General features: G+C 50.7%; 2 protein-coding genes across 7 annotated transcripts in view; one reads left to right on the plus strand and one right to left on the minus strand.

The window, feature by feature from the left end:
• Positions 1-7,333, minus strand: part of Ormdl3 (ORMDL sphingolipid biosynthesis regulator 3) — a 28,774-nt gene extending 21,441 nt beyond the window's left edge. For 2 of the 3 annotated variants that reach the window (XM_055620287.1, XM_055620290.1), the window contains exons 1-2: positions 4,077-4,145; positions 3,516-3,735 (exon numbers count right to left, since the gene is read on the minus strand). The gene's annotated coding sequence lies outside the window, so the exon portion shown is untranslated. Of the gene's footprint in view, positions 1-3,515; positions 3,736-4,076; positions 4,146-7,315 lie in introns of those variants that run through there. The other variant, XM_055620289.1, reaches the window with a different exon arrangement.
• Positions 7,334-8,096: 763 nt separating this feature from the next.
• Positions 8,097-20,820, plus strand: Gsdma (gasdermin A). 4 transcript variants are annotated; one of them, XM_055620144.1, is made up of 12 exons: positions 8,097-8,160; positions 9,536-9,754; positions 9,949-10,129; positions 13,495-13,660; positions 14,609-14,705; positions 15,144-15,191; positions 15,705-15,731; positions 16,199-16,219; positions 16,772-16,926; positions 17,380-17,494; positions 18,886-18,959; positions 19,170-20,820. In XM_055620144.1, the coding sequence occupies exons 2-12, from the start codon at positions 9,541-9,543 to the stop codon at positions 19,410-19,412; spliced, it is 1,341 nt and encodes a 446-aa protein (XP_055476119.1). In that variant the 5' UTR covers positions 8,097-8,160; positions 9,536-9,540; the 3' UTR covers positions 19,413-20,820. The 4 variants fall into 4 exon arrangements, with proteins under 4 accessions (XP_055476119.1, XP_055476118.1, XP_055476117.1 ...); XM_055620143.1 differs by lacking the exon at positions 8,097-8,160 and adding an exon at positions 8,751-8,902; XM_055620142.1 differs by lacking the exon at positions 8,097-8,160 and adding an exon at positions 8,905-8,991.
• The last annotated feature ends 1,278 nt before the right edge of the window (positions 20,821-22,098 follow it).

A 22,098-nucleotide genomic window follows, 5' to 3' on the forward strand; every position in this document is an offset into this window, starting at 1 on the left:
GCACCAAACAGAACCTGCCTTATAATCTGTAGGTCTTAGTGCAAAAAAACTTAGTGCAGAGTTACTTGTCTAAGAAAAAAATAAAAATAATTATGCAGGAGAATTATCCCTGAGCAGAGGGAACCAGGTCTTAACTCCAGCATCCGCGTAGCGGCTCACAACTGTCTGTAACTCCAGTCCCGGGGGATCTGACGCCCTCTTCTGGCCTCCATGAGCACTCCTTGTACATGATGCACAATCGTATACACGAAATAAAATCAAAATGCCCAGGCCGTGGTGGGTTTTAGGCGAGTTAAACTGGTCTGGTGCGCCTACAATTCTAGCACTTGGGAGGTCCAGGCAGGAAGACCAGAGGAATTCAAGGCACTTAATGCAAGGACTCATAGTTGGTAAAAGTGCTGAGATTAAGTGACTCTTCAATGCTCGGCCCTAAATGGCACCTCCATTCCAACCCCGACCCCAAGGCTCGAGAAATATCATGGAAGAAGAAGCGGAAAGAACAGAAGAGCCATAGGATGCGGAAGAGTTCTGTGGAGTGTCTTCCGGACATGACGTGGGGTGGCCGTTGCACCTGGTTGGACCTGCACAGGACTGAGACTACAGGATCAGCCAACATCCCAGCAGGCAGCCCTGGGTTTCAGGGAGGGAGGGGAGAGACAGAGAGACAGAGAGAGAGGCAGAGAACATAAAGCGGGCAAGAGGACATGGTGGGAGTACCTGGGGGAGTGGGAAGGGAGAGTTGGAGGTGTGTGTGACCAAAATACATTGTTAACAAGTACTAAATTGGGAGCTGGGCACGGTGGCCCATGCCTGTGATCCCAGCACTCTGGGAGGCAGAGGCAGACAGATCTCTATGAGTTCGAGGCCAGCCTGGTCTACAAAGCAAGTCCAGGACAGCCAAGGCTACACAGTGAAACCCTGTCTTCAAAACAAAACAACTAAAAGCAAGTACTAAATTGTCAAATGTGGCGGGGCTGGGGGACTCAGGGGTTAAAAGTGCAGGCAGGTTTGATTCCCAGCATCCACATGTCAGTTCCCAACTGTCTGTAACTCCAGTTCCAGGAGATTTGACGGCCTCTCCTGAGCCCTGAGGGCACCAGAAACCTACATGGTACCACACATACATGAAGGCAAAACACTCACTCATACACATAAAATAAAAACAAATATTAACAGGGACGGTTTGAAAGATGGCTCTGCGGTTAAAGCATTTGTTCTTCGAGCAGGAAGCATGGGGGCTGTTAGAGCTCCTGAATCTATGTCAGTGTTGGGTGACCCAGAGACTTCCCTGTAATTACAGCTTTAGAAAGTGGAGAAAGACTCTCAGTGGAGCAAGCCGACCAGCTAGACCAGCATTGATGAGCTCTGAGTTCAACTGAGAGGCCTGGCCTCAATGATATGACAGACACCAATCAGCTAAGACTTCCAACCTCAACCTCAAGCCCCCACAAGTACATGCGAACAGACACATGCAAACATGCTTGCACATGGATACGCCACACACACATACACATGAGAAGAAAAAAAGTAAAAAATCAACAATTATTACTCAAGGGGTTAGAGAGATGGCTCAGCGGTTAAAACACTTGTTCCTGGAGAGGAACCTGGATTCAGTTCCCAACATCCACGTGGTGGCTCACAGCTATCCATAACTACAGTTCCAAGGGATTTGATGCTTTCTTCTGGCCTCCACCAGGCACACACATGGTATACATCTATGTAAGCAGACAAAACACTCATAAACACAAATAAATCTTTTTAAAAAATGCTAGGACTGGCCATGCTGGTGCACCCCTTTAATCCCACTCAAGGAGGCAGAGACTTTGAGTCTGACGCAGTGAGTTCCAGGACAACTAGGACTACACTGAAAGACCTTCTCCCAAAATAAATAACAATTAGTACATGTTTTTTTTTATTATTATTATGATTCAAGATGGCCTCAGTCCCCCCTTAAACCAGGCATGGCACCTGTGGCCACTTCATAGGTTACATGCCCATGAAGCCATCCCTGGTACCAAGCCACAGGGAAGATGAAGCCAGGTACCAACTTTGTTGTTTGCTCCTCCAAGAAAGAGACAAATGTATAAACCCACCTACCCCACCTCTCCTCCACCGCATTCATTTTCCAACACGAAAAGAGGAACATTCCCTTCCAGAAATTTCCCTCATCCTCTCGTGGGGATAGAGAGTCAATTGGCTCCTCAATCCCACCACACACACACACACACCCTAACCCCAGCTCCATCTGACAGTCTCCCGCTTCCTGAAGGGAGAGCACACCTTCCCCTTTCCTTTACCTCTGAAGGACTGAGAGCAGCAGCAGCTGTTGGCCACACTCCCGGAGACAGACAGACAGGGCCAGTGTGTCTGTCAGAAGATTCACAAACGAATCTTCTGACATCCAAAGAGGATGGGGTGGGGGGCTTCAGGCTCCTAGCAGATTTCTGTACATAACTTAGGTCTTTGGGTTCTTACTCCTGTCCTTTTCTGCTCACTCCTAGCACTCACAGCCTGGAGAGGTTTTTCAAGGATGGAGATGAAGCTGAATTTTAAGATTTTTGCTGCAGCTCATCTCTGAATTCGGTGACTCTCCAAGTACAAAGCATTTGTGAGGTTTTGTTGTTGTTTGTTTATTTGTTTTGTTTCATCTCCTTTGCAGATGGTGACTGTCCTGGGCCAGAATTTCTTCCAAGTAGAGGCAGGGTCCTGTCTTCATGTCTGCATGCTCAAGAGCTTCTGGATGAGGAGTTGGTAACTAAGCACTGAGGGGAGTTTTTCTGGCCTTTGCATATAAGCAGACAGCTGGTAATCCCAGAACTCCTGAGGCTCAGGCAGGAGGATCAGTAGTTCAAGGCCAGCCTCAGCTACATGGACAGTTTGAGGCCAGACTAAGCTACACAAGACCCAGTCAAACAAAAACAACAAAACAAAACACACACATACACACATCTGGGCACGGTAATGCATGCCTAAAATCTCAGAACTCAGGGAGGCAGAGACAGGCAGATCTATGTGAGTTAGAGGACAGCCTGGTCTAAAGAGTGAGTCCATGACAGCCAAGGCTACACAGAGAAATCCTGTCTCGAGAAACCAACACATGGGGCTAGAGAGATGGCTCAGAGGTTAAGAGCACTGGCTGCTCTTCCAAAGGTCCTGAGCTCAATTCCCAGCAACCACATGGTGGCTCACAACCATCTACAATGAGATCCGGTACCTTCTTCTGGCCTGCAGACACACATGCAGTCAGAATACTGAATAAATAAAAAATAAATAAATCTTTAAAAGAAAGAAAAAAAAAAAAAAACAAAAAACAACGCACACACAAGTTGACAAGCTTTTCTATACCCAAAGCCAAGAGCCTTGTTACAAGCCTGTGGCCTCTAATATTCCCCCCCCCCCATGTTTTGGGCACTGACAAATAATACACACTTTTAAGATGTTTTGTCCTGCTGCAACTATGGCCAAGGAAGCCCGGGGATAGGCCTAGGGGAGCCTTGGTTCCAAGCTTTCCTTACCTGAGACCACAGTCTCTTCAGCAATGATCTGGAAGCCACGTCGCAGCAGGCGCCATCCCAGCAGAGGAGGATGTCAACTCTTCCACCAGCCACATGGTGGACAAGAAGCTCTGACCCCCATCACTGCCACATCATCAGGGGTTCAAGACGAGGAGGTCTAAGGGACCAGGCAGAAGAGGTTTCTCAGAGGTGGTGCCGGCAATAACAGTGGTCTCTGCTTCTGTCAGCATGTCAGATGGGGAAGGGCGGGGTACGGAGAGAAAGAAAAGAAACAGCAAGTCAGTGTGATGGCACACTATAATTCCAGCACTCAGCTGGCTGAGGCAGGGAGGGCAAGAGACTGAGGCTAGCTGCACTATATATACCGAAGGGAGAGGGAAGGGGAGAGGAGGGGAGAGATGAGGTGGGAAGAGAAAGGAAGAGAGGAGGGGAGGAGAGGGAAGGTGCAGAAGCAAGAAGAGGAGAACCCGAGCCTCCAAACTCTCAGCCTCCAGGGTGAGCTAGAAAACATGGCTTCCTCCTGCCCCAGCCTCTCCCTTTCCAGCACATCTTCGACCTTACCTTCTTTCACTCGAGAAAGTTTGGGAATGTGTCTGTGTGAGGAGTCACTGCCCTTGGCTGTTCCAGACACCCAACAGCCCACAGCATGCTTCCTCTGCTACAAAGCATTTCAGAACGCCCTTTGCCCCCTGACTTCCAGGAGCCAGATTTCCCGTTCTTGCCAGGATCAGTGACCCCTGTCCAGAGCTCGCCTTCTGCTTTCCTTTCTTTGCTATTTGGCCCCTTCCAAGGGGAAAAGTCAGCAATAATAAAAAAATAATAATAATAAAAATTTAAAAAAATAATAAAACAAGGAACTAAGGCCCTGTCCCAGTGCCTGTGTCTGTCCTCAGAGATCTCCACCACAGAAAGAGGAATTAAGTTTGCCAGAGCGTGCAGCTGGGGGACTTCCTCATTTTCCTGCTTCTGTGTCCATGTAGCAACACAGACATATAACATACATACATACACGTACACACATACATAATGTATGTATCAGAGGATCGGGGACGGGCATCTGCTAGCACTTACATCGATAGACCACCAGAGGGAGATAAAAACCTAACCCTACCACCAACTTCCACAACAATTGCCCACAACAATTTTCATTTTGGGGTAAAGCCACTTTTACTGACTTCAAAAGTTTTCTGAGTCTGTTTGTTTCTATTTTATGCACCTCCTCCTCCCCAGATCTCTAACCTGGCCTCAGAAATCCTTACAGGAGCCGGAGAGATGGCTCCGTGGTTAAGAGGGAGTGCCGCTCTGTTCAATTCTCAGAACTCACCTTAGGCAGCTTACTACTTATGGTAACGTCAGCTCCAGGGGGATCCCACACCCCTGGCCTCCATGGGCACCTACGTTCACATGCACACAACCACAAACATATATATAATTAAAAATAAAAATAAAAGTGCTAGAGAGATGGCTGGGGGGGGTATGTTAAGAGCACGGATTCCTCTACCAGAGGACCCAGTTTTGATTCCCAGCACCCCCACATGGCGGCTAACAATCATCTGTAAATGTAACTCCAGTTACAGGAAAGCCAATATCTTCTTCCGGCCTCTGTAGGCACCAGGCCTACATGTGGTAGACGGATATACGTGCTGGCAAAACGCCAACATACATAAAATAAATTAAAAATAAAAATCAGGAAGCTAGGCAGATGGATCCACTTTTAAGAGCACTGTCTGTAAGCTGGGAGGTGGTGGCGCTCGCCTTTGGTCCCAGCACTCGGGGAGGCAGAGGCAGGCAGATCTCTGGGTTCAAGGCCAACCTGGTCTACAAAGTGAGTCCAGGACAGCCAGGACTCTTGTTAAACAGAGAAACCCTGTCTTAAAAAACAAAAAAGAAGGGGCTGTCTCTGACATGAACTGATTGGCCTGCTCTTTGATCACCTCCCCCTGTGGGGACAACAGCCTTACCAGGCCACAGAGGAAAGACAATGCAGCCACTCCTGATGAGACCTGATAGACTAGGATCAGAAGGAAGGCGAGGAGGACCTCCCCTATCAGTGGACTTGGGGAGGGACATGGGTGGAGAAAGGAAAGGGAGGATGGGATTGGGAGGGGAGGAGAGAGGGGGGTACAGGGGGGATACAAAGTGAATAAATTGTAATTAATAAAAATAAAAAACAAAAAGAAAGAAACAAACAAATGAGCAAGCATCCTCTGCTCTTGCAGAAGAGCAGGTTTAGTTTCCCAGCACCCACATGGTGGCTCCCAACTACCTGTAACGGCAGGTCCAGAGGCTCTGATGCTGCCTCTGGGCAAATTTACATATGTGCGAGAAAACACTCACACACGTAAAATTAAACAATACTAAGAAAATAAGGATTTAAACTTTCAAAAGGTTGAAACACGAGGCTTGTGTGTTCAAAGCCACCCTTGGCTACACAGATTCAAAACACGCACACAAAGAATTCTCACAGATTAGCCAAGTGTGTGTGTGTGTGTGTGTGTGTGTGTGTGTGTGTGTGTGTTCAAGTGCAATTTAAATTCTTACTTATATTCCCCTGAACATAATAAGTCAGCCCTCTTGGTGCTGGAGAAATGACTCTGGAAATAAAGGTACTTGCTAAGCAAACCAGATGACCTGAGTTTGATTCCTGGACCCTAAATAAAGGTTGAAGGAAATACCTCACAAGTCGTCCTCTGACTTCTACAAGTGCCTCACGACGTGTGTAACTATCCACAACACACAAACACATGCAAACACACACAAGTCTCTGATAATAAATAAAAAACAAACTCCCAGGAGGAGAGCAGGATGGAAAGAGGCCAGGGCACCCTGCATTGAAGGACGGCAGCCCAGGGACACACCTGAACATGTTTTCATTTCCTCCTTCTTTCTTCCTGGAGCCCTCTAAGCCCAGTGCTTAGAATACCATTAGTCAGTTTGGGAATGGTGCAATAAGATGGAAATGACGAGGTGGAGGATAAAGGACAATGACCTCAGGCTGGAGGGAGACCTGCATGAGGGAAGGCCAGTGAGAGACGTGAAAGAAGCGAGAGAGGAGAGAGGGAAGAACCAGTAGGGGGACTTTGGGAGCTTTCAGGACGAACCTCCCACAACTGCTCCTCCATAGATCTTTCAAAGATGAAAGAGACAAGAAGCCTTGGCCTTCAGCCACAGGAGGAGGGTGGAATCTAGGAAGAAACTCCCAAACGTCTGACGGAGATGATGGTCAGTTGGGCCACCTTCCCAGAGCTGATCAAGGGATAAGAGCATGCCCAGTGCCTTACCACTGTAGTGATTCAAAGAGACAGAGGGGCAGAGACAGAAATCCAGGGTGAGGGGGAAAACACTCTTGCATAACACATACACTGAATTTCTGCACAACTATGCTCACAGGACAGAAACATGGCAACCATCCCACACACCCAAGCCCCTGACAATAAACAGTGGCTAGAACTGTCAACGAGGCTGACAGCTGTACCAGAAAGTCACAAAGTGGATGGGAAGGGAGGCAAGTAAAAGGATGAGAAACCGGGACCAGAAAGGCAGGGCATAGGGAAGAGTTATGTGGGAACCCCCACTCGTGTTAGAGGTGGTTTAGAGTAATCAAGTGTTTAAGAAGTTTTACGGAGTGTGCTGTCTCCCCATTCCTGCCAGCCCCTAAGGAAACCTCCAGGAAACTGATTCTTCGTATGGCCTTGCAGTAAATCACATAATTTGCATTCTAGGGATCTGCTCATGCGTGCTGAAGCCTCTCCTAAATTATTCCCAAGCAGCCAGCAGCTGAAGAAAGGTAAGGGCAGTACCTGAATGACCTGCAGCGAGACAGCTGAATGCCCGCAGCAGGAGTCCTGGTCATCTCGCTGCTGTGGTCCACCTCTGAGTATGGGTATGCGTGCATTCAGTATCCCTAGAGAAGCAGAGCTGCTTCTGAATCCCGGAAGGCCCTTCAAGCTCGCTCTATCCCTGCCTCCTCAGACTTGTGCGTATGCTACTCTAACGCATACGTAGTCAACACAAGGAGGGCCAGGTAGGGATCAGCAGGTGCACAGAACGTTGAAGGGCAGCTTCTCAGCATCTCTGCTGCCCGTAGTCTTCGAACACACAGGATTGCTCACCATTTATCATCCCCCCCACAAGGCCTCCCATGAATCACAGATGCTTCCTCGTGAAGCCTGACACCAGAACAGTGATCCACCCCCTCACCACTCATACGCGCACACGCGCACACTCGTGGGTACGTACGTAGACACACACTCACTCAGCTAACTCCCACTGCCTCTCTTTTGCTCCCCGAAGTGTCCACAAGCCAACTTTCAGGTGCCATTTCTTTCTCCCTCAGCCCCAGCTAGCCACACCTACACAAGCACCTGCCTGGCAGCTCCCTACCCACCCCCCTCATCTCTTAGGAGGTCAGGGCCCAGGGCCTGAGGTGGGGCACACTTGAAACAGGTTGATGCTGTTCTCCTGGAAGTGGAACACCAAGGGGTGGGGCCTTCGAGGTGGGCGGGGTCTGTGGACGCCTAGTACCTGCCTCCAGCATAAAGCAGCCTGTCCTGGTATGGGACAGCCAGTCATTCCCTCAGCCTACAGCAAGCTCTGGTCCCTCACCACCCAGCAGCCAGACAGGACCCAGCGTCACCCGCTCCCGGTAAGACGGATGACGGCAGAGGAGGCAGGGGGATCTAGAGGAAAGGTTGGGACCAAAAGGGCATGGGATTTCTTATCCTTCATGGTGGCTTGGATTTCACCGAGGGTAGGTATCATGGTAGGCCTGAGAGAGGGAAGACAGGAATGGCCATTTGAGTGCTTCTCTGGTGAAGAGAACTTTCAGGTATACTAGTCTGGTCCCTGGAGGGACCTGTGCTCTCCAAGCCCTTCAAGGAAAAGAGGGCCGAGAAGCACATTGGAGATGGCAGGATGGCCCCACGCATCTGTGTATGCCTGCTTCTGTCAAGTACCACAGAAAGGTGAACCCCACGGAGGCTAGCTCATTTGTCTGTCCTCTTCCACCCACCAGGATAATCTGGGTGTGGCTGCTGGCTGCCCAGTGAGATACCTAGACTTCAAAGACAGAGACCTAAGATGGTGAACTTCAGGTCATTTCAGGTCTCACATCCTCTTGGACCCTCTCGCGCCTGAGTGTGAGCCAGGGCCACACTGACTCTCTCTTTCCTTCTTTCCACCAGACACGGTGCCTGGTGCTGAGCCTGCAGAGGTGACTAAGTCCCATTTCCTGCCCTCTGGGAAATCACAGTCGAGTAGGCGAGACAGTCAGGTGCACAGATGTTGACAAGATGAATTAGCAGGTGTTTCAGAAGCGGATGGGACAAGGTGCCTGGGGAATACAGGCAGAGTCACTACGATGCCCACAGGAGTAGAGGGCTGAATGGGTGAGCTGAACCGAGTCTTACAGGATGAATACAAATTCTTTCTATCGGAAAGAAGATGTACAGTTGGCAGAAAAAGCGCAGGCTAGAACGTGAGTGGGACGGAGCCTGGGGAGCTGGTCCACTTACAGCCACGTTGCTAGAAGGTGGGCATGAGGGGAGAAAAAGCTAGAAGCAAGAATATTATTGCCAAGGAAGGGCAACCGGGGGAGCTTCGAGGCTCTGATTGGCCAGGCTGTTGGCCACAGTGGCGCTTGCTTCCTTTCCCTGGTGTCCCCAGGTCCTAGTTACAGCTGCCCCCTAGGGTGAGAGGCAGCCCCCTTCCCCTGCTGATGACATGCTCTAGCTAGGCTTCGTGACTCTGAAGAAATGAACATGTGGTAAGAAAACAGCCCTTGACAAAGGGGAGGTCTGGCACCTCCTGCCAGTCATGTGGGTTCTGGAACCCAGGATTCGTCGTCACAAGATGGGGACTCCTTTGGGTTCCTTCCAGATCCAACATCCCAAAACCCAGGCCTCTCCAATCTCTCCGCCAGCTCTAGGAGCGAAGCCGGGCCACCACCCCTCTTTACAAAGTCCTTTCCGGGTCTTGATGTCCTCAGCAGCCATCTTGACACCCTTCATCTTTCTCCCCAGAGACAATGACTATTTTTGATAATGTCACCCGGGCTCTGGCCAGACAGCTGAACCCTCGAGGCGATCTGACACCCCTAGACAGCCTCATCGACTTCAAGCGTTTCCACCCCTTCTGCCTGGTGCTGAGGAAGAGGAAGAGCACGCTGTTCTGGGGGGCCCGCTACGTCCGCACTGACTACACATTCCTGGATGTGCTGGAGCCGGGGAGCAACCCCTCAGGTCAGGCTCTCAAGCAGATCTGGGCTCTAAGTGGTCCTGTAGGGCCGGGGCCAGCCACCTGGACCACAGGAAGGCTCTGAAGCCCTCCCTTCCCTGCTATGGTTAGAGGTCACCAAGCCCAAAGTTCTTGGGGTGCTGAGGCGACAGTGGGGGTGCCTCCCAGCTCAACTCCCCCTGTCCTCTCCCTCCCGCAGACCCAACAGACTGTGGGAACTTTAGCTTTAAGAATATGCTGGATGCCCGGGTAGAGGGAGACGTGGATGTGCCAAGGACAGTGAAGGTGAAGGGGACCGCGGGCCTGTCACGAAGCAGCACACTGGAGGTCCAGACACTCAGCGTGTCTCCCAAGGCTCTGGAGAACTTGCACAAGGAGAGGTGAGAGGGGACGGGGCTGGTGGGGGATGGGATGGCGTTGGGTAGTGCCAGTGGAAGGGTAAAACCCTCACCCTGACCTTTGCCAACGTGGTCTCCACGGGAGAATCCCTAAAGAGAATTCTCCTGGGGGTTAGCAGGTGCAAGGGGGATCTACCAAGCCATTTCCTAGACATTCCTCCCCTCCTCCAGCCACCTCCAGTATCATACACACACACACACACACACACACACACACACACACACTCACACATTCAAATGTTCACATTCAGTAGATATGCGACCTTGGAAGAGTCACTTCTCAGGGAACCTCAGTTGTCTTTGCCACAGAATGACAGGGATGGACGACAGTTTCTAAGGTTCCTTCTACCCTAAGATTGTGAAATGCAGTGGGAGAGGCAGAGGTTGGTAGTAACTGTCCTTTCTAGAGACGGTGGTGTCTGACTCTCAGCTCCCATAAAGCAAGCTTCAGACTGGCTCCATCCACACACCTAGGGAACGCTGCCCCAGCAGGCAAGGAGTACGGCAGAGAGGACGTCCATACAAGGCTCTGGCACACGTCTGGCTTGACAGGGGACCTGACTTTTAAATAACTAAGTAGCGGTTGAAAGGAGCAGGCGAGGCCTTGAGGGGCTGGAGGGAAAAGGCTTGAATGTTTGACAAGTCACCCGGTGAACATTCACAGAGTTCTCACTGAGAGTAAAGAGTCCTACTATGTGCTGGTGCACCTAGAATGTCTATGTCCAAGAACCTTGTGGTGTAGGAGGGTGAAAACTACTGTGTAAGAGCAATTATCCAACGGGGGTGGGGTGGCACACCCCTTTTAATCCCAGCACTGGGGAGGCAGAAGCAGGAGGCTCTCTGATTTTGAGGCCAGCCTGGTCTACAGAGTGAATTCCTGGACATCCAGGGCTACACAGAGAAACCCCTGTCTGAAAAAACAAAAATAAAACAAAAGAGAAACTATCCAGTGGGGAAAAGCAATGTGCAAAGTGCATGAGACACTTTCTGCTAGGCTGACAGCCAGTGGAGGGGAGCTTCTGGCTGGGGAACTGAGGCAGATCCGAACAAGGTGGTGGTCTTGGGTTGAGGCCTTGAATGATGGGTATAAACTGGGCCTCCGGGGAGAGAGGAGAAATGGCTTACAAAGGCATGCAGGTGAGATGTCTCAAAACCAATAGGAACCACAGAATAGCCAGCGTGACAGATGGAAAGGGGGCACAAATGGAGCAAGCGAAAGACGTAGCATAGACCCAGAGCGGGTAGGAACAAGAAACCGGGTTAAGGAGCCCAACTGGCAGACACCAGGGAGAGCCTGAGTCTCTGATGCTGCTCCGATGTGTGTCGTGACCAACCTGATCAGATGAGAAGTGCATTAGATAGAGGAAGGTGGGGGGAGGGGTTGAGGAGCAGGTGTCTCCAAAAAGACACCGTTCCGCTATCCATCAGACATAAAACGATGACGAGCTAGGAATCGTGGCCGGGACGGAGGTGCGGAGGATCAGGTGGGTGCCAGGCTTAGTGCGAGGGCTGCCAAAGTGGGTTAAACTCCGCAGCTGACTGCCAGGCGACAGCGAGGGCTTTGCTGAAGATGACAAAACAGGGAGGCAGGCAAATGGTGGTTCTGTGGGGGTGATTGTCAGCTCCTTTCGAGGCACAGCTGGAGAACCGCTGAGGCTGTTCAAGGAGCCGCTGGCAAAGGGGCTGGGAGCTCAGAGAGAGGTCAGGGTGGGATGCCCACGTGGTGGTCAGCAAGGTACAGATTAAGGTGGTAAGAACCGGGTAGCGGGGGGGGGGGGAGGATGAAGAAGCTGGAGAACCTCAGAGAGAGGAGGCATAAAGATAGGATCTCAGGGACTGGAGAGTTAGTGCCGCGGCGAAGAGCACTCTCTGCTTTTGCAGGAGACCTGAGTTCAGTTCCCAGTTCTCACAACAGGCAGCTCACAACCACCAGCTGTAGGGGATCTGATGCCTTCTTCTGGCCTACACACACACACACACACACACACACACACACACACACCACAAAGAAAACACCAAAATCTCAGAGGACATGAAAGATTAAGATGCCAAATTAACTGGAAAATGTGAGTCAGATAGAAGGTATACCGTGATGCCAGAAAGATAGGAGCAGAAGCAGTGAGCAATCGGAAGCCAAGGTACCAGCCCGGAGAGGTCCAGTGTGGTCCATAGCTAGGAGGGATCTTTGAGTTTAGTGATTTCAGCTGAGTGGCAGAAACAGAAGGCAAATTAGAGGAAATTACGACAGGGGTGATGCTGGCTTCGAGAGCGAGCTTGGAGCAATTTGCCGCTAAGGCGAAGGAAAGAAGAAAGGGGGGTTTGAGAGTGTTCAGGAATGAAAGTGGATTTTTTACGGACGGGGACATGTTTTCGTATGGAAGCAAAGGGAAGGAGCCAGTTGGGGGGGGAGGTGTGGGGCTTGTGACGGCAGGAGGTGAGAGTATAGATGGAGAAGAAGAGGCGAGGGTGATGGTCCACGCCTGGGAAGCGGAAGCGGGAAGGTCGGGAGACTCATGCCTCTGCTATCCCAGTGTTCTTACACCAACATGGAGACAGGGGAACCCCGGGAGAGTGACCTGGAGGGACCCTGCTAGCCTGGTCTACGCAGCAGCCGGCAGCAAGAGATCTTATTTTTAACCAAGTCGAAGGCAAAGAAAACCACCTGAGGGGTGGCTGTCACCTGACCTCCACAGTGTAGCACCTATAGCCATGCACAAACACATACATGCATGTACACACACACACATACACACACACACACCAAACAGGAAAAAAAAACGAGACAGAGAGAAATCTCAGACTACCTGAACAGCAGCCAAAAAGAGGACAGCCTGGTCCTGGGTGGTAGGAGGAGAGGAGGAAGCGACCATGAAGCCCTGGCCCAGGCCAGGTGCTGAGCCTCCGGCTATTTGCCCAGTTTATCTCGGCACCCTGGGAGGTAGTTGGCGTCACCTCTGTTTTATAGATGAGGCAACTCAGTCTCAAAGCAGCTGCCCTGCCAGGAAGCAGGCGGTCTGAGTTTGCACTGTGGTCTGACCGAAGCCCTCATTTTTTTTTTCCTCCCTGGCACCATGCTGTCTAGGATTGACAGATGAAAAAGTAGACACTTCGGGGCAGGGTGTCACAAGCCTTTAGTCCAAGTGCTTGGGAGGCAAAGGCAGGTGGATCTCGGTGAGCTCCAGGCCAGTCTGGTTTACATAGAGAGCTCCAGGCCGGCCAAGGCTGTAAAGTGAGACCCTGTCTCAAAAATAAAATAAAATTATAAGTAGAAATATAAACCACAAGTGCTGGCCCTGGGGAAGAGCCAGCCGCCGAGCTGGTGTCTTTTTACTCTTCTCCCACCTTAGGAAACTGGCAGCTGACCACCCGTTCCTGAAGGAGATGCGGGAGCGCGGGGAGAACCTTTATGTGGTGATGGAGGTGGTGGAGACCGTGCAGGAAGTCACTCTGGAGAGAGCTGGCAAGGCAGAGGGCTGCTTCTCCCTCCCGTTCTTTGCCCCACTGGGACTACAGGTTTGCCTTACACACACACACACACACACACACACACACACACACACACACACAAACAAACATTAACTCTGCCCGAATGGTGCCCACTTAGGATACAGGACCTGAAAGAAAGTTCTAAAGCCAAGCTGGCCACGCACACCCTTTACTGGGCAGCAGGGCAGGTCCCTTTTCCATATGCCACAGACTTTATGGAGCAAGCCGAGTGCTACTGAGTTCCTGGTCATCCCTCTTCCTCCCTGCCCCCTGCCCAAGCTGAAGAGCACAGCTTCTGCTTGGTATGATGGTGCACGCCAGTAAGGCCAGCACTCTGAAGGCAGAGAGGCAGGAGGGTCACAGGTTCGAGGTTAGTCTGTGCTAGCTGGTCAGGCCCTGGGGTAGACGTGGTTTCCCGCTTTCAGGAAGTCTTTTCGTCTAGATGAGACACACAGTTAAAGCCCAGAAGACGTAGGCTTGGGAAACTCAGTAGACGTAAGTGCATCTGTACAGGCATCTATAGATTTGTACGTACATCTAGGGACAGTATTCGAGAGGGATGGATGGGATTGGGAGCCGCGGGGAGGGGATGGTTGTGGAAGACTTCCTGAATGAGATAGGAATGGAGCAGTTGGTGTAGAGGAAGGAGGAACTGCTGTGGAACAAAGCTGGGAGGTGGGACAGGGCGATGTTTAGGCAGGTGCCGGAGCAGGTCTGTCTACTTCCCTTTTCCTGTCCAATCCAGAAGCAGACATAGCCTGGCAGGGGACGATCACCAGAAATGAATGGGGAGGCTTCGAGGCCCCTAAGTTCAGACCACAGAGAAAGACGACTGGAGATCCTACTGAAGGCTTTCCAACCGATTGTCTCCTCAAAGGCTCTCAGACCCTCCCTGCACCTACCTCCTCCCCCTACTCCTGACGTCTCCTGCACAGGATCTCAGAGAACTCACAGATTCTCATTGTGTAATTCTAGGGATCCGTGAACCACAAGGAGGCCGTGACCATTCCCAAGGGCTGTGTCCTGGCCTTTCGAGTGAGACAGCTGATGGTCAATGGACGAGACGAGTGGGGTGAGCAGAGAGACACCAGCATGCTCTCCCCTCGAGATAAGGGTTGCCTGCCTCTGGGCAGTGGTACCCTGGTCCTCTCTTGCAATGTCAGAGGATGTGGGAGGAAGCAAGTTGTACTGCTCATTGCTGGAGGCAGAGTAAAGGCTGCTCTAGAAAAAGAGGCGAAGGGGCTCTGAGTTCCAGGTGTCCCTGGGCGCTAGACACTGGGGCCGATGTGGGGGAATGACACAAAAAACTATCCAGCACAGCCTCTGGTCAGGAAGCCGGAGGAGGAGACAGATCCTGACACCAGTACTGGATTCGGGGGAAGAGGGAAGAAAATGCTGAGAACTTCCAGCATTGGGTTGGGTAGAGAATTAGATGGGGATTTGAGGCTGATGGAGAAAGGGTGTGGCGGCTGGTGATGGCCTCCCGGATGCCTTCTCTTGTCCCTTACAGACATTCCACACCTCTGCAATGACAGCATGCAGACCTTCCCTCCCGGAGGTGAGTGTACCCCTTACAGGTCCCCACCTCTCCTGCCCTGCTGCTATCTGCTAAACCCCCCCCCCCAGAGCATCTGCTCTTGTTCCCTTCGTCCTTAGACAGATAGAGGTGTGGCGTATAAATAGTGACCAAAAGAAACAAAGAAACCGAGGCCAAAGCACCAACAGAAATAGAGAGATTCGGGTGGTGTTGGCATATGACTTTAATCCCAGCACTCAGGCAGGCAGAGGCAGGTAGATCGCTGTGAGTTTGAGGCCAGGCTGTTCTACAGAGTGAGTTCCAGGACAGCCAAGGCTACACAGTTATGAAAAACCAAAAAGAAAGAAAGAGAGAGAGAGAGAGAGAGAGAGAGAGAGAAAAGAAAGAAAAAAAACAGAGAGAGACAAGGTGTGCTCCAAAGTTCTATGGGGGTGTGCTAGCAGAGTCCCCGTGTTTCCATATTGCTGTGGTGAGGCTTTAATGAGAAGCGGCAAAGAGTTTGTCCTGACAGGGGTTCTCTGTTTGTGTTTTCAGAAAGGCCAGCAGAGGGGAAGTTCATATGTAAGTATTCCTGTCATTGCACAACTTCCTTGACTCAAGTTCAAAACCCTCGTCTTCCCCTCTCCTCCATGGGACTGACAGGGAAGAGAGTGGGAAGGACCCCAACAAGCAGTTGTCCAATTGGAGGTTAGGAAAAAGCAGCAGGAAGTGGAGCTCTGTGGCTGAGACGCACAGATCTGCTGGCCCAGACCTCTGTTTCAGGGGCCTCAGTGGCTGCAACCTGCTCCCCATATATCTGCTGCCCGGTACCCAGGGCAGGAGGTGCTGACTCACTTAGCTGCTGGGTGATTATCAGGAGTGTCCTTTTCACATTGAATTAGCTCCTCTGGTCCCTTCCTGCCTCCCGATTAGGGCAAGAGGATTGGGAAGACAGCTGGGACCTCGGAGGGGTGATGGCCAGGGACCCTAGGGACGGCTGCCATTCTGAAGGACTGTGTTCTGATCTGTTTGCTCCTTCTTTTTCTCAGTCATCCAGGCCTCTGATGTGGGTAAGGAGCTTTGTGAATTCTTTCAAGGCTTTGCCACACAGGTAGGGGGAGAAGCATTAGGGTGTGTGTGTGGGGGGGGAGACAAAGGCTGAGGTCCTGGGATAGAGCCACCTCCAGGAAGCCACTCCCGCCAACGCTGACTGGATGTACTTTTAGGACTCCTCTAAACTGCCAGGCTACAGCTCACACGCGTCTCTGGATACAGATCCACAGTGCTCTAAGCAGTCTCGGCCTACCCTTCATTAAGTAGTCGACAGACTAAGGGAGCGGGGAAGGCTTCCCTTAAATGTCTAGGTGGAGGAGAGGTCAACTGTGCTCGGATAAGGGGGGAAGCCGTCTCGTTAGTGGACGGCGTGCGGTCCACCTCCTTGCCCCGTCCTTCGCGACAAGGCTTTAGCATCCCTTCCTAACCACATGGCACCTTGGTAAAGGGGGAGGGTCAGATTCAAGCGGGAGGCGCGGCCCTGGGTCCTGCGGAAGCTGGGAGGGGGCCTGGGTGGGAGGGCGCCAGGTGAAGGGGTCCCTCCGGCCACCCTGACTGTGCCCCCTTAGGGGAGCTGCACGAGGACTTCAAGACATTGAAAGAAGAGGTTCAGAGAGAGACTCGAGAAGTGGAGAAGTTGAGCCCAGAGGGGCAAAGCTCCCTGCTCACCTCCCTCAGCAACCTCCTAGGAAAGAAAAAAGAGCTCCAAGACCTGGAGCAGACGGTGAGGCCCCAGTGGGAAGCAGGAAGTGTGGGGGAGGCGTGTCTGGGGCGTTGCAGACCGGGAGGAGCCCCGACGACGGGTGGCACAGAGTGGCCAGGGACTGTGGAAGGAACAGCAGATGTCTTTCCCAAGCCTGGCCAAGTGTACCTGGGCTGCTGGGCCGCCACTGGGCCCTCTGTCCCTGCAAAGGAGTATCCGTAGGGCGGGGTTCCCTGAAGTGCCGCGCGCCCACTGATAGGGTAGTAACAGGCTAGTGGCGCCCTCTGCTGGAGAACGGCTTGAACTTTCCAGAGCTCAAAACCCGGGGAAGAAGGAGCCCCCCCCCCCGCCGCACCCCCCAGTCTTCACCTGTCTCTCTGAGTGGGAGAGAGTCAGCCTCAGATCAGAGACTATTGTGTGCCGGGTGGAGGTTAGACCTGGCCTGAGGTATTAACCATCCAGTTTCCCTCACAGCTGGAGGGCGCTCTCGACAACGGGCACGAAGTGACCCTGGAAGCACTCCCCAGAGATGTCCTGCTGTCCAAGGAGGCCATGGACGCCATCCTCTATTTCCTTGGGGCCCTAACAGGTGAGTGAGGAGCGAGTTAGGTAGTTCCTTTCTGTTACAAGAGCAAATCATGTGAACGAATTCCCACATGAATGAAGGCGTGGATGCTTACGCTACAGTAGTTTATATAGACTTGTTTTTTTTTTTAATTGGTTCACCTGGGGATGTAGTTGAGCGTTACAGCATTCGCTTAGCACACACAAGTTCCTGAGTTCAACCACTGGTACTGGAGGGAAGAAAAAAAAAATCAAAATCAGCACCAAGTTGGTTTTATTCATTCGGTTGATCTGTTTTGTTGTTGTTGTTTTCTGCATTTTCAACCTTCTGTACAGAGCTAAGTTCATCACTTCCATGTTGCTGTTAGCTCTGACTTCAGAGAGTAACTGATCTTACTGCGCCGAGAGTCTCTCCTTCCCTCTTCATGACGCAAAACAAAAACAAGCAAACAAACAAAAAGCCCTCTGGGTCCCTTAGACCTAAGCTGAGCTGTTTGACACGTTTCTCAAGGGCCATAAGATGGCCCAGTGAGTAAAGCTGCTTGCCACCAAGCCTGATAATGTGAGTTCAATTCCCAGAGACTACCTGATAGAGCACCAGCTCCTGCACGCTGCCCTCTGACCTCCAGGTACACACCACGGCATGCTCGAATGCATACGTGTGCGCGCGCACACACTCACACACACATAAAGTGAGGGGAAAGCCAAGCATGGCGATACATGCCTTAATCCCAGCACTGGAGAGGCAGAGATCTTTGTGAGTTCAAGGCCAGCCTGGTCTACATGGTGAGTTCCAGGGCAATCAGGGGTACACAGTGAGATCCTGTCTAAAAAAATTTTTTAATTAACTAATTAAGTTAAAAATGTGGTAGGGGTAAACTTTCTGTCAAATGCCAAATTCAAAATAAACCCTCAGTTATGGCTCCCGGATTTTCACGAACATGGCAGCCTGTGCCTATAATCCCAGCATTCAGGAGTGGCCACCTGGGTACAGAGTGAGTTCTAGTCCAGCCTGGGCTACAGAATGAGATCCTGTCTCAAAAACAAACAAGAAACACGTGACTTTGCTGTTTTGTTGTTGTTGTTTTTGTTTTTAGACAAGGTCTTACTATGTAGCCCTGGCTGGCCTGGAACTCACTGTGCAGAACAGTCTGGCCTCAAACTCACAGGGACCCATATACCTCTGCCTCCCAAACACTGAAGTTAAAGGTGTGTTCTCTCTACCCAGTCAAGGACCACAGCTTTTAATAGCCAGCGAAACTGTGTTATAGAGCTGGTATTCAGCTGTGGATGGATGAAGGATGGATGGATGGATGGATGGGTTTAGCAGATTAGAATATGCTGGAATTTCACTATTTGGAGTCTGTCGTTCCCTCAGTACCAGCAACCTATCGATTTTTCTGCTTTTCCCTCCAGTGTTAAGTGAAGCCCAACAGAAGCTTCTAGTAAAATCTGTGGAGAAAAAGATCCTACCGGTGCAACTGAAGCTGGTGAGAAAAAGCCACAGTGCAGGGGGGATGGGAGAGTTTGGGAGGGAGCAGCTAGAGCCAGTGGGAACCTGCAAACTTGCAGTGCTCAGAGGACCCTGCCTCATCCCTGGAGAAAAATGTCTTCTTTTCTCCCTAGACATCTAGGGCCATCAGCCTGAGAGAGGAAGGCTTTCCTCTTCCTCCTTCTCAGGACACTTTGGTCCCTTGCAGGTTGAAAGCACCATGGAGCAGAACTTCCTGCAAGACAAAGAGGGTGTTTTCCCCCTTCGGCCTGATCTGCTCTCCTCCCTCGGGGAGGAGGAACTGACCCTTACAGAAGCCTTGGTGGGGCTAAGTGGCCTGGAAGTCCAGAGATCAGGCCCCCAGTACACGTGGGATCCAGACACCCTCCCCCGCCTCTGTGCCCTCTATGCGGGTCTCTCCCTCTTTCAGCTGCTGAGCAAGGCTTCCTAATGCACCTTCCCTGCCTGCTTCCCTAACACCTTCCCAACCTCACTGCGCTCTATCTCTAACTCTCCAGCACACTACAGAACCTCCAGGCTGAGGGTAACTGAAGTGCCAGTTCCATCATCACCGAGTTCCACCTGCCTCATCATCTGTCTTCTTCTGTCCTCCATCTCAGCGCCCCGCTAAGCCCATGTCCTGATGCTTAAATCCTGAAGATACAGAATCGCTCAAACCCTTCCAACTTTGAGCCATTTCATTAAGGGGAGGAAAAAAAGCTGGGTGGTTGTAGCATACGCCTTTAATCCCAGCAGAGGCAGGTGGATCTCGGGAGGCCAGTCTGGTGTACAGGGTGAATTCCAGGACAGCCAGGGCTACACAGAGAAACCTGGTCTCAAAAAATAAAAAGATAAAAATAAATAAAAGCCCCAAACCAAAAGACAACAACAACAAAACATTTATTGTCTAGTCTAATCCTTCCTACTTGTGCCTCAAAAAAAAAAAAAAAAAACCAAACCAAACCAAAACAAAACAAAAAGCCTAGCCTTATTGAAACGAATGAAAATATTATATCAATTCCAAGACAAGCTATCTTTTGGTTTTTCTGTAAAGGGGATCATTCATTTGTGCCAGGTAAAGAAACAGACATTACCTATATGTACGATACTGTTCACACTGTCCACGGGCCTGCTGAAAAATGCTCCAAAAGCTCAGAGAGTTAGAACACAGAATGCTCTACAGTGAGAAGATCACCAAAGCAGCATGGCTTCACCAAAGAGCCCACATTCTCTAGCCCTGGTTGAGGGCTTGAGAGAGGGAAAGGTCTAGAGGGGTATGACACAAGTCCCGAACAAGACAAAACAAAATTTCAAGTTGGTTAAGCAGAAAATGAATGTGGTCGTAGTGAGACCTGTCCAAAAACAATAATAATAATAATAATAATAATAATAAAATTAAAAAAGAACAAGAGCAGAGAGGGGCGCCTAAGAATAAGATCCAAACCTTTAAATCAGTGATTCTCAACCTGTGGGAGTCACGACCCCTTTAGAAGATCAAATTACCCTTTCATGGGGGTTGTAGATCAGATATTCTTCATAGTAGATATTTACATTACAACTCATAACGGTAGCAAAATTACTCTTACGACGCAGCAGTGAAAATAATTCTATGGTTTGGGGGTCACCACAGCATGAAAAACTGGATTAAAGGGTCACAACATTAGGAAGGGTGAGAACCACTATTTTAAATGAGACTTGCTTTCTTTTCTGTTGCTGTGTTGTGTTGTGTTTTGCTTTGTTTTCATCCCTCAATTCAGGTTGGGTACGGGAGGAAACAGTGTGGACAGGCTTGGCCTGTATATCATAATCTCATTAAACTTCTGGGTCCATATCACCCTCTGCCTAAAGCTGGCTTTCAACATCTGTCACTAATCTTATTTATGTATTTACATTTATTGGGGGGGTGTGCATGTGCCATGGTATGCTTGTGTGGGTCAGAGGACAACTTTGAGGAGTTGGTTCTCCTCCCATCATGCTAGGATCCAAGGACTGAAGTCACTCACTCGGGCTTGGCAGCAAGCAGGACCATCTCACCATCCCTCTAATAGCTCTGTCTCCTCTTCCACGTGTGGGTATTTTGCCTGCATGTAGATATGTGTACCGCTTACTTGCCTAGTGCTCTCAAAGGCCAGAAGACAAGGTTGGATCTCTGGAGGGCACTGGAATATAGATGGCTGGGAGCCACCATGTGGTTGCTGGGGCTTGAACCCAGGTCCTCTGGGAAGAGCAACCAATGTTCTTAACCTCTGAGCCATCTCTCCAGCACCAGACACACACAGGCACACACACACACCAACCAAACAATCACTGCTTGTTTATTTGTTAAGACAGGGTTTCTCTGTGTAGCCTTGGCTGTCCGGGGCTCACTTTGTTGACCAGGCTGGCCTTGAACTCACAGAGATCTGCTTGCCTCTGCCTCCCCAAATGCTGGGATTACAGGCACCATGATCCACCGTGCGCACCCAGCTCCAATCTCTTTTAAAGCATTTTTATAAGTAGAATATATCTCCAAGACTTCAGGCCTGGGAAGTCAGAGGGTTAGAATCGCCCACTTCATACCAACCTCTTTGTCTAGGCAATTCCCTCCATACACTCATGGCCAGCTTCCAAAAGCTTCTTGGCATCTTCTGAAGCCCTCGGGTCTGCTAAGTTGCTGTCTGCTGACTTGTTTTTTTCCTTTCCCTGTGATGCAAACTTAACAGAGAGATGAGCTAACACCTCAACTGTCCAGACTGGTTGGTAACCCTTTTGGTTGGAAGGATGGATGACAAAAGCTAGTTTGTTACCGTTCCCACCCACCTGCAGTCTAGAGTGTCTTGAGAGTGCTTTAACAAGTTTATCCCTGTGCTCATTCGAAAGTTCTGTTCCCTGTCCCCCAGCACGGGGCAGGGGGTGAGGGCTGGGGGGGGGGTACAGCTTGGATGAAGAGGTCCAGGTGTGTGCCCCCAAACCGGAGCACAACATTTCTGTTTGGCAATTGACCATTTAATACAGAGGGTTATTTGCCAGAATACAATAAAAATAATACAAAAGATAATTAGGGACACCTGCAAGACGGCTCAGCGGTAAAGGCCCTTGCTGACAAGCCTCAGGACCTGACTTCAGTTGCCAGGCCCCACATGGCGGAAAAAGAGAGC

The sequence above is a fragment of the Psammomys obesus genome, unplaced genomic scaffold (genome assembly GCF_907164565.1).
Source record: "Psammomys obesus unplaced genomic scaffold, mPsaObe1.curated_primary_1811, whole genome shotgun sequence".
NCBI lineage: Eukaryota > Metazoa > Chordata > Mammalia > Rodentia > Muridae > Psammomys > Psammomys obesus.